General features: G+C 47.9%; 1 protein-coding gene across 10 annotated transcripts in view; it reads right to left on the reverse strand.

Moving 5' to 3' along the window:
* THSD4 (thrombospondin type 1 domain containing 4) overlaps positions 1-17103 on the reverse strand; it is a 630174-nt gene that overhangs the window by 16775 nt on the left and 596296 nt on the right. For all 10 annotated transcript variants that reach the window (XM_079915165.1, XM_079915163.1, XM_079915159.1 and 7 more), the window contains 6 exons: positions 15713-15809; positions 10877-11152; positions 4111-4240; positions 2936-3140; positions 2176-2349; positions 358-531 (listed from right to left, as the gene is read on the reverse strand). In XM_079915165.1, the coding sequence (XP_079771291.1) occupies positions 358-531; positions 2176-2349; positions 2936-3140; positions 4111-4240; positions 10877-11152; positions 15713-15809 (1056 nt within the window). The remainder of the gene's footprint in view (positions 1-357; positions 532-2175; positions 2350-2935; positions 3141-4110; positions 4241-10876; positions 11153-15712; positions 15810-17103) is intronic.

Here is a 17103-nt window from a genome sequence, read left to right on the forward strand (position 1 = left end):
GAACTGTTCTATATCTTGATCGTGGTGGTAGTAACATGACAGTAATGTTTGTCAATAATGACAGAACTATATACTAGTTATGGGTTGAACTGTGTCCCCCGAGAGTTCATATGTTTAAATCGTAACCTCCGTACCTCAGCATCTGACCTTGTTTGGAGACAGGGTCTTCACAAATTAATCAGGAATAACTACTGTTGACAGAATGAGGCTCCAAGAGCATAAGTAGCTTCTCCAGGGTCATGGGTAGCACAGCTGGGGTGCAAACCCACCCGGCAGCCCTGGGATACACCGAGCCCTATTCCCTGACCCAGAAACAGGTCAGGGGACGGACAGACACACCCGGTTCCGGCCACTCACCTGACTCCAGCTTCCCGCAAACCACTCCACCTCGCCCGTGCAGGGCCCGTTGTCACACGGGGTGGCCTCCACTGGCCGGTTGTTCCCGCAGCCCTCCAGCGGCAGGCTGCTGACATGGTTGGTCATGCACACCACCGAGCGTGTCCGCACTCCAGCCCCACACTCTGCCGAGCACTGCGAGACAGCAAGGGGCGCCTTAGAGGGGAGGCCTCCCCGCAGGTTCTGAAGCCACTCTCAGAGGATGCGAACGACACCGCGTTTCCCTACCACCTCTTTCCCCTGGAAACCTCTGACCACTTGTCAGGCGCGCTTTCCTCCATTACGGGATATCAGTATGGCACCCTGTCCTAGATTTTCAGGGACGGTCTTCTTTCCAAATAGCCCGTCCCACGGCTGTGATGAACACACTTACACTTGTCAGACTACTGTTTTGGCTTTCGATTTCGAAAATCTATTCAGCAGCAGAAGAGTGAGGGCGTGAAAACGCGGGCACACCATCTGCCTGCTAGTAGCTGAGTCTGGACTGGTCTGGGAAGGGACGGCGGAAGTCTGTCACAGACATTGCTGCCTGATACTAAGGCCGATGGCTCCAGTCCCCGAGGGCCACAGCTATGGGAGTATTGGGAGGTGGCCTGATATAAAGGGAGAGCTGGGCCTGGGAACTGGACACATCAGTGTTAATATCCCTGCTATCTGTGTGACCCATGCTCACCTGGACGGCTGGTACAGGGACACATGCCTGGCAGGATGACTCAGAGTCTGCACAAGGTTTCCAGGGGTTTGTAGGCACATTACAGTTTGGAAGCACCTTGAGGGATTCTGCTAAGGGAAATGGTGCAGACCTGGCCTAATTGGGAGGGAGGCACTAAGGACAGAGGCAGCCACTAATGTCTCCATCCCAGTTAAACCTCCAAGGTCTTCTGAAGAATCCAGAAACCCAGAAACTGTTCATCTGATGAGCAGTCCAGCTGCGCTGGTCAGAATATGCCTACTGCCAGCCAATCAACATCTTCCACAAGAAAAGGCAGGCAAAACTCCTTATCTCCTTCCCCGCTCGCTCCTTCACCCCAGCGTACATCCTCGAATTTTGCTTAGTATTTTTCCCTAACATTTTTTTTAAATTATGGTAAAATACGCATAACATAAAATTTACCATATTACTCATTTTTTAAGAGTACAAGTCAGTGGCATTAAGTACATTCATGTTGTTGTGTGACCAACACCACCATCCAACTCCAGAATCCCTCTCTCTTCTGATATAACTCTTATTTTTGTCTTTGATAGATGAATTCAATTTCTTAATGGCTTCCCTTGTATACAGGTAACTGGTAGGTTAATGATGAACTATATACACCTTGGAGTTCATCCTTGACACCTGACACCAGGGACCCTAAGGCGGCTGCGCTACTGGGGAGGGGAATGGTGGGATTGGTTTTGAGTCTGTAAGAAGCAGGGAAGGGGGCCTGTCATTTGCTGAGTGCCTGTTCTATGCCAGGCATGCCCAAGATGTAGGAAAGTTGTGATGTAATCCCTCGCTTTATTTAGAATTTCATTATTTAATATTCGTGTGACGTGCTAAGGAGAATTAAATGAATTCTTTCATACCCACATCTCGATCTTGGAGGCCATCAGTCTTCATAGAAGGATAGAAAGCCTACAGTAGTTCGCCTCTGGGTTTTTCCCCAAAGTCAGAAATCACCTTTGGGATTCCAAGCTAGCGATTCGTCTCTGTGTGGTTTGGGGCACGTCGTGGTGCACGGCTCCTGCCCATCAGACCAGCAGCCTTGGTCCCACCCGCCCGCCGTCCGGCACGCTCACCCTCTCGCTCCACTCCGTCAGGAACCAGCTCTTGGCGCAGGGTCCCATGTCGCAGTTCTCAATGTCGTTGGGCCGGAGTTTCATGTTGCATTCCTCGTCATCGACCACGTCCCCGATGTTACTCACACACTTCACATCGCGGGTCCTCTGCCCCACTCCGCAGGGCACCGAGCACTAAAACACAGCAAGCGCACATCAGCGCACCGGGCAATGCCAGCTCTGAGGTTCCCTCTGGTCAGGGTGCCCTCGTCCTCGTTACCCGCCACCTGAGCAGAGGACGGGGTGGGGCGAGACCCCTGGGTTGCCGGGTCCCCTCTTAAGCGATGCTACCTGGGGAGGATCCCAGCCTGAAAACATCACATGCCTTCTCTCTAAGATCACCTTGGATGTCTCGCCTACTTTGATCCTCTGGGCCTCAGTTTTGCCATCTATAAAATGGGAGAGCACGATTGGAAGGAGGAGTTGGCTCTAGCAGCCTTTGCAAGCCTTCACTCCACCGTGACACAGGAGAGAGAGGTCACCTGTGTGCACACGGCTGCCATGGGCTCACCCTGAAAGTTGGCCCTTAAGTCTATCAGGATGACAGGATGGCCCTATCGGCACATCTTATGGTTTGCAGAATAGTCCTTCCAGAACCCCACAGGAGGGGTCCTCCTGGAGAATCCAGGGTTCTCCCACGTCAGGTCTTGGAGTGGGGAGGCAGGAGGGTGGTGGTAGGTCTTGGAGGGGGAGCTCCAGAGCAGGCTGGCCTGCTGCGTACCGAGGTCCAGTCCGTCCGGATCTGCCACTCGCTGCAGATCTTGAGCTGGCAGGTGCTGGTGGTCTCGGGCTTCTCCAGGTGCTGGCAGCGGTAGGGCTGTACCGTCAGGCTGCGGTTGGCATACACCTGGCGACACAGAACCTGGCGGTGCTGCATGCCCAGGCCACAGGTTTTGCTGCACTCAGACCACTCCCCGATGTCCCAGCTAGCTCAGGAACGAGAGATCGAGAGGGACCAGTCACTTCAGTCAACAGGAAGAGAGCATCTTACACAGAAGTTGGCCAAGCCAACTTACAAAGAAGCGTCAGAGTTGTTATGGGTGATCCCCAGCCCAGAGCAATGCCTGGCAGTCTGCCTAAGGCCGTCTGACTCCATAAAGAATGTGGCTCTGTTCCATATTCTCTTTCCCAGTGATTAGGGCCCAGATTCCGTAAAATTATAGAAAACCAAGAAGGTACAAAAGATTTTTATCTCGTCAGAAAAATAACTCCAAAGATGAGTTTTATTACCCTGCAGAACATTAACCCACTTTGGAACTAACTTAGAAATCTTCTTCCAACCTTTGTTATTTTTCATGAACTATTTACATGTCAGTTTCACATATTCTCCTCTGTTATCCTGCTTTGTCATTTCCTTAAATAAGACATCGGCACATGGGCACTATGTCTTCGGATGAGAATTATGTTCTTATTAGTTTGAGAATTATGTTTTGACCCCTTTTAGGGCTTTCTCTCCTTGTTCTTCTAAAAGTGTCCTATTTATTATTCAATAACTGAACCAAGACCTCTCCTGAGACACTCCCCAAGCAGATGTATTTGTGACTTACATTAGTCTCTCTCTGTACACAGCTCGCCTGAGCACTGACTGCACTGACTGCACTGTTACTGCATTGTAACTCCTTGCTCCCCTCTTTGTTTTCCTTGCCAGCTAAAACCTAATTTCTCCAGTTCACCAAAGGCTTCCTGGGAGTGTGCTGAGCAGTTAAAGGCTGTGAGCTCCTGTGTGAATCCTGAAAGCCAGGTGCACTTGCTAAACAGATTGCATTTTATGCACAGACTAAGTCTCCTGTTTCTGAATCAGATGTAGGCTGATTTAAAAATTAGATTACATCTACTACTAGGGTCCTATGCACAAGCAACTAGAAGTGGGCTGAAAACAGGCAGAGGCCCTCTTACAAGGCTGGGCAAGGGAAGATGTTGCAGGGTTCCTCCTCCGGGGTCGGCTTCATGCTCGAGTCACAGTAGCTCTCAGGAACCTCTTCGTGAGTGTTTCTGTTCACACAGCGAAAAATAGGGTACTGCGATCCTGCAGGGACAAGGAGAACACACTCTAATGCTGGGCTATGAACACAGATGCGCAGAGATCCGGATGCTGAAGAAGAAAAGCCTCAGCAACAGAACGATTCACGCACACACACTCCTCCGTTCCTGAGTTTACACGCAGCTCCTGCACAAGGGCTTTCCTAGGCACCGTCCGGGGCAAAGAAGAGCAGGAATAGTTCCTGCCCTCAAAGGCCTTATAATCTATTTGTGGACATGGTTTGAACTTGTTCAGAGGCAGATAAAAACAATTCCCCTAAGAGTTCAAGACAACAAGAAAGATCGATAGGCAGGGGAATGACTATAAAATGAACACAAATAATAACTTTCCGCAGACATGAAAGAGAGAGGGTTTTGCAGAGAGAGGGTTGGTTTTGGATAGCTGTGCACACGTGTGTCTTGGAGGGGGGCTCTGTCCAGGCCGTGGAACTGGAACAAAAGTGCATGGCAAACTGGCCTGCAAGAGCCAGGTATGTTGAAGCAACAGTCAGGTTGGGGCAGAGAAGTAAGAAGATTCAAGAGAGGCTAGAAAAGCAGCTGGCTTCGCCTTTGTAAATCATTTTACACATTCCCCCAGTAAAGGACTGATCCAGTGGAATTTTGGTTACTTGAGTGTATGCCTGCCTCCTATGAGATGGTGAGTTTCTAGGGGACAGGACTGGTGCTTGCTCAACCCTGTAACCCCAGTACAGCAGGGGAGTAAGTGCTCCATAAAAGTTTGTTGAGTGAATATTTATCAGCGTTCTAACATTTGTTTTTGTTACTTTGCTAAAAAAAAATACTGACTGCCTAAGTTTTTTTTGTATGTTTTAAATGCACAGCCTCATGTTTCATACTTAATAAGGCATAATCTATTTTAGAGAAACAGTCAAAGTTTGTTCAGTGAAATTTTCTAGCTCTCAACTGGAAAAAACAAAACCAAAACTGATTCAATTCGGCCTGCCTCTCTCTCTCTCTGCTACCCCCTGGTGGCAGCACTGAAGTATTACTACTGGGTGTTTACAAAGAACCGTAACTGGGGGAAGGCGCAACCCGAGCGTCTGGAGTGTAAGATGCTTTTACATAAATGACTGTGCACCCACTCCACCCACCCCCGGCCCCAGTCTAGGCCAGTAGCTGAGTCCTGCTGGGTAGAACACGGGCATTTAGCCTACAGCTTTGTCTCAGTTCTGTTGCTAATTGGCCAGGCATTTAGAGTTTCTCAACTTCAACTTGCTATAATTTTAATTGTAACTAGAGGGATAACTTTGAATGTGTCTCTAAATATTTCAGTAGCCACGAAGTGTTCCAATGCTTCTTTAAGCTGATTTTGTGGGACACACCGAGCCAGAAGGTAGTTCTTGTAAAAAACATGACAATTTGTAAGACAGTTTTGAATCAGAAACAATCGTTTGTTTAAACTACTATGGGTGTAAACATTTACAATGCAGCTATAACTTGAGACCATTATTTTAAAATAATGTTCCAATTAAGCATAATTATTAGCTGAGTAAAAAGCAGTACTACGCATAGCACAGGGAGATCAGCTCCGTGCTTTGTGACCACCTAGAGGGGTGGGATAGGGAGGATGGGAGGGAGACGCAAGAGGGAGGAGATATGGGGATGTATGTATATGTATAGCTGAGTCACTTTGTTATACAGCAGAAACTAACACACCATTGTAAAACAATTATACTCCAATAAAGATGTTAAAAAAAAAGCAGTACTGGCTATAAAATTAATAGGAAGCATAAACTTTTGTGGAATTAAATTTTGTCCGGTAACATATCTGCTTCCATTAAGAAGAGATTTTTAATGAAATTCAATAAACATTAAGGACATTGTGCTGAGTTACAAAGATGAATAAGATTCAGTTCACAGCTTCCAGGATACTCATTGGGATGCAGTTAATAAGGGCTTAAGTAAAAATTTTATTATTCAGCCCATCCCTTTCCCATCAGACCATGCGGGTTTAACTTTTCTACTTACACGTTTGTGGCTCGGAAGGCAAAAGTAACTACCCCAACTGCTTGGCACTAATGAGGGGGGGATTGAGTATCTTTAGCTGAAAGGATACAAGTTACCCTAGGAATGCTCTGTGCCTTGGAAAGATGGGTCCTGTTTGGGGCTGTGTGCACTTTGGCCACTGCCTGCCTTCCCCCTGGTCCAGTTCCAGCGTTTAGCCAAGGACACAAACTCAGAGGTACTCTTTCTGTCTCCGGTGGTGGGAAAACACTAGATCTATAGTTCTTGACTCCAATGACCGAAAAGGTTTCTTTCTCTGGGTCAGTTTATATTTCTGCAGAAAGGGAGACTATCACTCAGAATGGTACCTGGCCACCTCTTCATTGTCCAAGCATGCCACACAATTAGCCCTCTAAGTGCTGGCCAGCAAGAATGGGGTGGGGAGGTCGGGTGCTCGCTGGGCTTCAGGCAGCAGGAACAATCTGGGATCAGTTTGGTTGGGCTGTACGTTCAACGTGTTGATCTAAACAGAAGTATGTTACGTTGGAGGGGGGACTGTACCACAGGTAATCAGTGGACATTAAAGGAGGTAAGTCAGTGAATTCAGGGGACCGTGTAGAGGGCAGTGAGGCATTGTGGAGAGATGGACAAAATAAGAAGAAAGAAAAAATTAAATAACTCTAGTCTTGGAACGTAAGGGATCAACTGGGCCAAGCCAGGAGCTTGACCAGATAAACAGAGGTCCGGGCAGTGACTGGACAGAGTATGGGCCTCTCTTGTACACCAGTGACAGGGCTCCCCCCCGTGATCATGCTATCATGATGCTGGAATTTTAATCTGCGAGGCACAGAAATGTGTGGTCTGGTGAGTGTTGTCAGGAAGGGCTGGAGGAGAGTTTGGGAGAGGGTTTGTGTGGGGAAAATGATGAGATCACGAGGCAAGTGGACTTGGGTTGTGCAGAAAAGAGATGGACAGCCCTGGCAGGCTCAGAATTTCTTGGTCACGGCACACTTGTCACTACCACTGACAGCCATGAGATGAGCTAAATGTCTTGTGCATCCACACTGCCTCCCTGCCCTGACATCTCTGAGGCCATCGCTGGCTGGGAGCCAACCTTAGAGGGAGCGAAGGGGTCCCTCCACCATGCCTGGTACAGAACAGATACAGACTGTTGAATGACCACCTGGATGAGTCCAGTGAACACAAGGCTGGGTGAGCAGCACGCAGGCTGCGTGGCAAATGGCACATGCTCTTGTCCTTGTCCCACTGTGTCCACAATGCAATGCCTTATGGTCTCCAGACAGGCCTACATCTCATCCTACTGGAAAAGCTGGGCCAGGCTGTCTTTAAAGACATGAAATGGAGGAAACTCTTCTACACATGCCACCCTTGATATCAAACCACATGACAACAATCTTTATCCTTTCCCCTAGTTTTCACCTAGTTCTGAGTATATCTGTTTTCACCTGATCTCACTTAGTTCTGAGTGTATCTCTTTCAGTTAGCAGGCATCACACCACTACCTAAATGGTAGACTATTTCAGCACTATCAAAATATTTTTTGGGGGCTTCCCTGGTGGCACAGTGGTTGAGAGTCCGCCTGCTGATGCAGGGGACACGGGTTCGTGCCCCGGTCCGGGAAGATCCCACATGCCACGGAGTGGCTGGGCCCGTGAGCCATGGCCACTGGGCCTGCACGTCCGGAGCCTGTGCTCTGCAACGGGAGAGGCCACAGCAGTGAGAGGCCCACGTACCGCAAAAAAAAAAAAAACAACCTTTTGATCCTGGGCTCCTATGTCAAGTACATTTCATTTCACACTGCTTACCTCTATGGCGTCATGGACAGATCCTCACTAAACTGATTTTGGCCTTAATGCATAATTATCTCTAGCTTTCTGCCTCTTTTAAGACACACTTAACAGGCATTTAACTCTCCCTCATAAGGCTTATAAGAGAAGTTGGCACAATGACTCTCCAGTTCACATTCTCTGTGCAAGAATTAAGTATAAGCACAATAAAACCTCCATAAATCAGCACTCCAGTTATGAAGCCATCATGGAACCAGCAAAGATTCCAGGCAGGAAGGGCTCCAGACCCCAAGAGGAACCAAAGACTTCAATTCGATCCTCAAAAGCCACTAAGTCAGCGCTCTTATGAAAAAGATAAAAGTGTTAAAGGTGGTCGTGAAAGATTTTTCCATGTGTTGATTATACCATCGTTTCCAAGTTTTGTACTCTCAGACGCACGTCTCTTGAAGAAAAGGAAAAAAATTCCCCAAACCAATACGCTGGAGGTATGTTTCCCAGTGGCAGAAACTCCTCAGGGATACAGCCTCTGTTTCTATGGTAACCTGCCCTCGAAGAACAGGTGTTTAACAGTCACAAATAGCACTTTACTACAAGCAGGAGGCTATCGCCATGTATGTGAAGGAAATCATGACTGCACAGTTATACATATCCTTGCAGTGAGGATCTAAGGCACCTGGAACAGAAAAGCAGCATCAATTTCCAACCCAGGTGCAGAACATCAGGTCAGGGGTTTCTGGACACCACATCCCACATCTATCTTGCCTTGGAGTGTTCAAGGACACAGGACCATGAGTCCACATCACAGTCCAGACGGATACTGACCCTTTTACACACAGCCAGGCTTTGCTTCAAGCCTATCATAACTCTGCCGCTTTATTTATTTATTTTTATAAATTTATTTATTTTATTTTTGGCTGCGTTGGGTCTTCGTTGCTGCACGCGGGCTTTCTCTAGTTGCGGCGAGCAGGGGCTGCTCTTCGTTGTGGTGTGCAGGCTTCTCACTGCAGTGGCTTCTCTTGTTGTGGAGCACGGGCTCTAGGCGGGCGGGCTTCAGTAGTTGTGGCATGAGGGCTCTGTAGTTGTGGCTCACGGGCTCTAGAGTGCAGGCTCAGTAGTTGTGGCACTCGGGCTTAGTTGCTCCGTGGCATGTGGGATATTCCCAGACCAGGGCTCGAACCCATATCCCTTGCATTGGCAGGTGGATTCTTAACCACTGCGCCACCAGGGAAGTCCACAACCCTGCTTTATTTAAATTTCACCTAGACTCCATCTTTCCCCCTAAATCCTATTAGTGGATCTTTTCTTGCCGTTGGAGAGATGCCCTATGCTCCCACTGGTGTGTGGTCCCCTTTGCTACATAAACTGACTTTGTTAGGCTACAGCCTTGCTGCAGGTGTTCTGAGTTGATTGGTCTTAAGATAATGGGACAAATACAGGATTAAGAATTTACTGAGGAGGAAGAATGGAGCTGTGGAGTGTAAAAGCTAGCTAACTAACACTGCAAGCTCCCAAAGCATTCTTTTTTTCTGAAATCCTTAGATCTGAGAATGACTTTTTTTTTTTTTTTTTTTTTTTTTTGCGGTACGCGGGCCTCTCACTGTTGCGGCCCCTCCCATTGTGGAGCGCAGGCTCCGGACGCGCAGGCTCAGCGGCCATGGCTCACGGGCCCAGTCGCTCCGCGGGATGTGGGATCCTTCCGGACCGGGGCACGAACCCGTGTCCCCTGCATCGGCAGGCGGACTCTCAACCACGGCGCCACCAGGGACGCCCTGAGAATGACTTTTTTTTGTTTTTTTTTTTGCGGTATGCGGGCCTCTCACTGTTGCGGCCTCTTCCATTGTGGAGCACAGGCTCCAAACGCGCAGGCTCAGCGGCCATGGCTCACGGGCCCAGCCGCTCCGCGGGATGTGGGATCCTCCCGGACCGGGGCACAGGCCCGTGTCCCCTGCATCGGCAGGCGGACTCTCAACCACTGCGCCACCAGGGAAGCCCTGAGAATGACTTTTGAATGGCATTTGTGTAAGTGTTGCACAACCTTGACTCGTACGGCAGCTTGTAAATCTTGAACTAGGTGAGTGTATTCTCTGATTATTAATGAACACACTGTGCGGGAAAGGGTTAACTCAGCAGGCCTGGGTTGCTCAGACCCTGCATATTCCAAAGAGAGACCTGTATTCAGGACTGGTCCTTGACCAAGGCTGGAGACAACCTCAGAGCCCTTGGGATATTCTGCTGATAAGAGTTTTTCTATGCCAGAGATCTTGGGTTGCGCTCTGTCAGTTTGACAAGCTAGTTTATGACAACAATGTGATTTCTGTGAATGCCTGTCTGTGCGTGCCTGAGGCCTTAGGCCATGTTGTATTCGTTTGACCTCTGGGGTGCTAAAGGCTGAGTAGCTAATGTGGGAGCTACAGGCCTATGTGATTGAACCCCAATAAATCCCCTGGACACCAAAGCTGGAGTGAGCTTCTCTGGTTGGCAATACTCGGCTCATATACAATATTGTTGAGAGAACCAAGTGCATCCCCGTGCCACTCTACTGGGAGGGGATACCTGGAGGCTGGCGCCTGGTGTGTCCTGGACTTTGTCACACGTGCTTCTCCCTTTGCTGATGCCAATCTGTAGCCTTTCACTGTTACAACTTGTAACCATGAGCACGGCAGGTTTTCTGAGTTTTCTAAGTCCTTCGGGTGGATCACCGAGCCTGAGGGTGGTCTTTGGGAACCCCCAACACAGCCTCACACTAACCAGCAATCTCACAGTCAGGCTCAAGGAGGGGAAGCTTTGCCACGTGCCTGGGGCCTACCTGCATGTTCCCCACTCCTGCTCGGGGATCTGCAGAGACCCTCCTAGCCCGCACATGAGCTCACCTTTCCCGCAGGTTGTCGAGCACTCCGTTGTCCCCAGCTGTTTCCAGTTGTGATCCCGGCTCCGCCGTGGGGTCTGTGGTGCTGGTGGTACCACATTGTCCGGCCGGTGGGGAGAGAATCTATCAGGATGCCTGACCGGGAAGGTCTGTGCTGATTCCGAGGTGAATATTTCAGGTGCCCCGCCGTGCACGTCTGCCTTCTCTTCGTCCCCCTCTTTCCCTTCTCCCTCCTGCTGGTTCCCCCCTTCCGGTACCAGCTGGCCGTTGAAGGGCTCCCCTAGGAGAGGCAAGTGCACACACCACAGAAGATGGGTTTGGACGGTGAGTTGTAAAGAGGCGATGGCTCCAACATTAGAAATTAGGTAGCATGAGATCATTTCTAATTCAGAGCACATATATTTAAAAGAGGCAGATGTTAATTTCCCTAATATTAAAAACATTATTAAAAATGAATAAGAAAAAGATGAACATCACAGTAGGGAAAGTGGGCAAGGCACAGGGAGAGGCAATTTCTTTTCACATGAGAAGAAATACACACAGTCAAAAGTCACACAACAACGCTCAGCTTCCTTCCTAATTAAAGAACTACACGAGAAAGCAACTAACAACAGCAACTCTATTTACCTAACAATAAACTTTGGAAACCCTTAAATCCCTAAACCCCTCGCTGAAGGTGCAGGAAAACACACTTTTGCACACTGGGTGAGCCTGCAAATACACGCAAAGTTTTGGAGGGCAACTTGGCAATATCTCTCTAAATTTTAAATGCACATACCTTTTGACCTAGGGATTCAGTTTCCAGGACAATTGTCATACAAATATTCGCATTCTTTTATATAAAGCGGTATGTATAAGTATGGTTCCTAATTTGAAACAGCAAAACAGTAAAGTGAACTTAAATGTCTACCAGTGGTAGTGGTTCAAATAAATTATACTACAACCAAGAATGAAATATTATGCTATTTTTTAAAAGAATGAAGTGAATACATGTTGTGACATGGAGATATGACCCATAGGTTGTTTAGTGAAAGAAAAGAGCACAGCAGCAATTCAGTTTGTATACACATACACAGATGTGGCTGGACACTTTTTGAGAGACTAATTTTTTTTTTTTTTGGCCACATTTTGCAGCATGTGGGATCATAGTTCCCTGACTGGGGATCAAACCCATGATCCCTGCATTAGAAGCTCCGGACGCGCAGGCTCAGCAGCCATGGCTCACGGGCCCAGCCGCTCTGCGGCATGTGGGATCTTCCCGGACCGGGGCACGAACCCGTGTCCCCTGCATTGGCAGGCGGACTCCCAACTACTGCGCCACCAGGGAAGCCCAGAAGAGCAGAGTTTTAACCACTGGACCACCAGGGAAGCCCTTGAGAGATTAATTTGTGTTTTGTTCTTTATCTCTGTGCCTCCTCCTCTCTTAGTCCAAGTGGCCAAGTTCTTAGATTTTCTTGTCTGAGATTTTTGCAGGAGTGAAAGTGAAAGGTGCAGGAAGTTAACAGCTCTTCCTTCCCACAGGGAAAGCCTGAGCTCCCAGTAAGGATAACAGGTCCCAGAGGGGCCAGCCCAGGGAAAGGAGGAGGGAAAAGTGGAGAGAGCGCTTTCTCAGAGACAGAGAGACAGAGAGAGAGAGAGATCTCCAAAGTGAGGAGTGGCAGGTGTTTGAGGTCTTGGGTTTCCTGAGCACCACAGACCTGCCAGACAGGTATCTTTCCTCTATCTGGGGTGTGTGTGGGAGCCCCCAGATTGACTGAGATTGAGTTATTCTACCAGTTTCAGAGAAGTTTCAAATTGAGGTTAGATTTATGTTGGCTTATGGAAAAGACTGGCATGTGATGTTCCTGGCACACTTATATTGTAGACAAATATTGAAACTGGCCACATACATGTTTGTATACGTACGGAAAGGGCTGGGTAGGGTCCCAACCAAATTGTAAAGAGAGATTCCCTCTGGGAAGCTGGGAGAGGGCTGAGGTTGGGAATACTGCTTTTTTAAAAAATAGACATATATATATAATATAAAATACGTATATTAATTAGAGCAGTTTAGGTTCGCAGCAAAATCAAGTGGCAAGTCTAGAAAGTTCCCGTATCTCTCCTGCCCCACACATGCACAGCCTCCACCATCAACATCCCACACCAGAGTGGTACGTTTGTGATAACTGATGAGCCTACACTGACACATCCTTATCATCCAGCGTCCATAGTTTACACTAGGGTTCACTCTTGGTGTTGTACATTCTGTGGGTTGTGACAAATGTGTGACATCTATCGACCATTGTAGTATCACACAGAATAGTTTCACTGCCCGAAAATCCTCTGTGCTCTGCCTATCCATCCCTCCCTCCCCTCTAATCCCTGGTAACCACCGATCTGTTTAATGTCTCCATAGTTTTGTCTTTTCCAGAATACCGTACATACATACTTGGAATCATACGATATGCAGACTTTTCAGACTGGCTTCTTTCACTTAGTAACATGTAGTTAAGATTCCTACGTGTCCTTTCATGGCTTGATAGCTCATTTCTTTTTAACACTGGATAATATTCCATTGCCTGGATATACCACAGTTCCTTTATCCAAATTCACCTACTGAAAGACATCTTGGATGCTTCTAAGTTTTGGCAGTCGTGGAGTAGTCGCGTTTTACTTTACATATTTCCGTTTTGATTGAATAGTGTTCAAGCATTCATTAGTTTAATATAAAATAAGGAGGCAAATCCTGAGGTTACTATAAAATGCAGTTAAACCTTAGAGCTTTCTCTACTCTTTCAGCAGCACTTTCTTATTTAGTTGGCTACTTATAATACTTCATAGTTTAAAATATTATATGCAAATGAAACTAATAGAATCAAGACCAGCATACTGATATAAAGGAAACTGTCCAAGATGCTATCAGATAAAACATTTTAGAATCTTTTATGTACCTTATAGGTACCGGGCACTGTGCTAGGATGGACACCTAATTTATTCAATACCTTCCCCCTCCCACATAAAACCTTTGAGTGTATTTTTTCCCTCTCTATTTTGTAGACAGTGAATGTGTTCAGAGAAGTTACTGACTTGCCTGAGGGCGCACAGCAAGAAAGTGGCAGAATTGAATTCAAGCTCTGGCCTCCTGACTCCACTGATACGGTGGATGAAGCCTGGTCCAGATTGCCTCTCCTCACCAACTCTTTACAGCTGACCCCTCCTGGCCTGCCCTGGCCCCGGCAGCTGATCCCAGAACCACACGCTACCCATTAGCTGAGACTCGTCATCATCCTATATGATTTCAAATAGTCTGTCCAACTGTCCTTATAAATCAGCATCAGTAATCTCAATCTTTCCCCATCTGAACTTGGTTTCTCAGACTGTATATTGCTCCTGGAAATGGCTTAAAAATTCTTTCAGGCTGAGCGTGCTGACTTGGAGTTTGGACAACACATGCACCCCACGTGCCGGGTGGCTCCTCCCCGACCTGTAACAATCAGATAACCTGGTTATCCAATGGGCAGCCCAGAGAAGGACGTACGGCCAGGTCTCACATCTGTCCCCTCACTTCCTAGGACAGGTATTGGACCAGGTCACCTGTAGGCAGTGTAATAAGCGCAGGGGCTAGTGACCCAGGCTGACCTGAGGTCACTGTGGGACCTGGGCAAGTAACTCAATCTCTCTAAGCTTCCATTTCCTTACTCTTAAAATGGGGCTAATAACAGTACCTCCCTCTGAGCACAGTTGTGAGAATTTGATGAGTTAGTCTATGTGAAGGGCCCAGCAGTGTCTGGCACATAGCGAGGACTCTGCGTGTGAGTGATTATGAGCGATTCGTATTAATATTTCTGCAGACCCTTCTGTCTGAAAGATGGAAAAGACAGTCTCCATTTGGGTGGTGGGCTCCGTCACCATTCGGTAAAGAAATATCAGCCAGGGGCTGTGCTATACCCAGCAGAGGCAAGCAAAGCTGCTGGCTCTGTCAGCGGAGCCCACAGGGAAGAGGTGGATTGTTAGGTGTGAATTCATTGTTCTTTTCTTACAGGTGAAAGCTGTGTTAGCAGAAGCAGAAGGGGACCAAGAGAAAAGGCATGTGGTGGACAGAATAATGGCCCTCTGAAGATGCCTGTGTCCTAATATCTGGAACCTGGGATGTGTTATTTTATACTGCAAAAGGGATTTTGCAGATGCGATTAAGTTATCCTGGATTTTGAGATGGAGAGATTATCCTGAATTATCTGGCTGAGCTCAGTGTAATCGGAAGGGTCCTTATAAGAAAGAGGCAGGAGAAGGAGAGATGACAGAAGAAGAGGGTCAGAGGCAGAGAGAGATTTGAAGGTGCTATTCAGCTGACTTTGAAGACGGAGGAAGGGGCCATGAACCAAGAAACGCAGGTGGCCTCTGCTGAAAAAGGTAAGGAAACTGATTCTTTCCCAGAGCCTGCACAGGGAGCACAGCCTGCCAACACCATGATTCCCGCCCAGCAAAACCCATTTTGCACTTCTGACCTCCGGAACTATAAGACAGTGAATTTGTGTTGCTTTATGCTCCTGAGTTTAAAGTCATTTGTTAGAGCAGTGATAGGAAACTAATATAAAAGACATTTCAAAATGTTGAACTGGAAAGACAGACTGAGAATGTTCACTTCATTTTTGAGTCAAGTGAATGAAACACTCTTATCAGTGAAGGCCCAGGCAAATGGTGAGGCATCCTCTGATATCAAGGCCCATTGACTCTGAAATATGTGTCCATGGGTTTTCTCTGTGTTGACCAAGAGACAGAGGGCAGATACACAAGAAGAAGAGAGAAAGGGCGTTAAAAGGAAATGATCCGGAGTGACCGGCAGCAAAACCAGAAATTTTACCTGGTCTCCTGTGAGGCAGCACCTGTGGGCTGATGGCATTGTTCCCCATGATTACGTACTCGTAGTGGACTCCTGGGTTAGGCTGCTGGTGTATCATCTGACGACACAAAGGTCAATGTCACTGCACTGGCACACATGCATATCCCCTTCCTGCTGGCTTTGGGCTCAATGGTGTAAGTGGCACTAACTATAAATGAGTGGACTGATTTACATCTAATAATATTAGCGGACTGGTGACACACTAAACGAAAGCTATTTCCAGATGGCTTTTTGCTATCTGCTTTTGAAGAATGAAGAACGTAGTCTTTGAGAGAATAAGAAGAAAACTAGGTTGAAAGTCAAGATTTTATAAATTTTAAACAGGAAGATGGGAGCAATGGTAGGGAATCTTTCTGTCGGCTCCCAACCATCCTCTACCATTGCTTAGATTTTCCTCATGGCCCCCAAAATATCCAAAATAGACACTTAAGTTTTCACTACAGAGAACCCGTTTGAACACTAGGTGGCGAGACAGGGTCATGTAAGGAAGGGCCAGACCTCTGGCAGCGTCGCCCCGAGATCCCCCAGGTTCCTCCCAAGTCCTCTACCTGGCCCCGGAGGCTGACTCAGGAAGGGTCTGACCCAACCCTCTCCCTCATTGACTCTCTGGGTCCCATCCCCTCTCATCCATGGAAAGTTCCAGAACCACAGAGAGATAAGGTGAGGAAGACAGGTATAAGGGCAATAAGTCTCCTTGGGTCCTATTCTCTCTCAGGGACCCATGACAAAAGCTGCATAGGGCTGTGGAAGTCAGCAATGAAACATTGTCCGGGACAAGTACGCGAAACAAACCAGCACGGCTCAGCAGAATAAATCCCTCCCTATTGGCTTTGGAGCACAAAATCCTTTGTGCTCATGGCTTTCCTGGAGGGAAGCAGGGTGGTGGGTTAAATGCAGCCGCGGAATGCAAATCTGCAGTGAAAATACGAGCCAGGCAAGGAGACAGGTCACGCTGTGATATTTCTGTCTCTACTGCTTTACGAAGGGGGTCTCCTCTTTACCCGCTGGGTCACCTAGAGCAAGTCCCTCAATCTCATGGTTTTCGATTTCTTCATCTGGAGAAGCAGGAGGTGAGAATCCAGTTGATCTCTGAGGTCCTGTTAGCTACAGGCATTCTCTGAGTCACTCCTGCATGGGTGGGTCCTGTTTGGTCCATGAGGGTGTCTATTCTACCCAGTTACACCATCAGCCTTTACCCCTTCCCTACGTGTGAAACGTGGCCTCCCGTCTAGAAATCACCCAACAGAAGGCGGACATGAGAACCCCTGGGCCCCCTACATCCAGGAACCATGGCGGGGACCAGAGAACCCCCGAGGGACACGGTGGTGTGACCACAGGTCCTTGCTGTCTAC

Source organism: Stenella coeruleoalba, assembly GCF_951394435.1.
Source record: "Stenella coeruleoalba genome assembly, chromosome: 2".
Taxonomy (NCBI): Eukaryota; Metazoa; Chordata; class Mammalia; order Artiodactyla; family Delphinidae; genus Stenella; species Stenella coeruleoalba.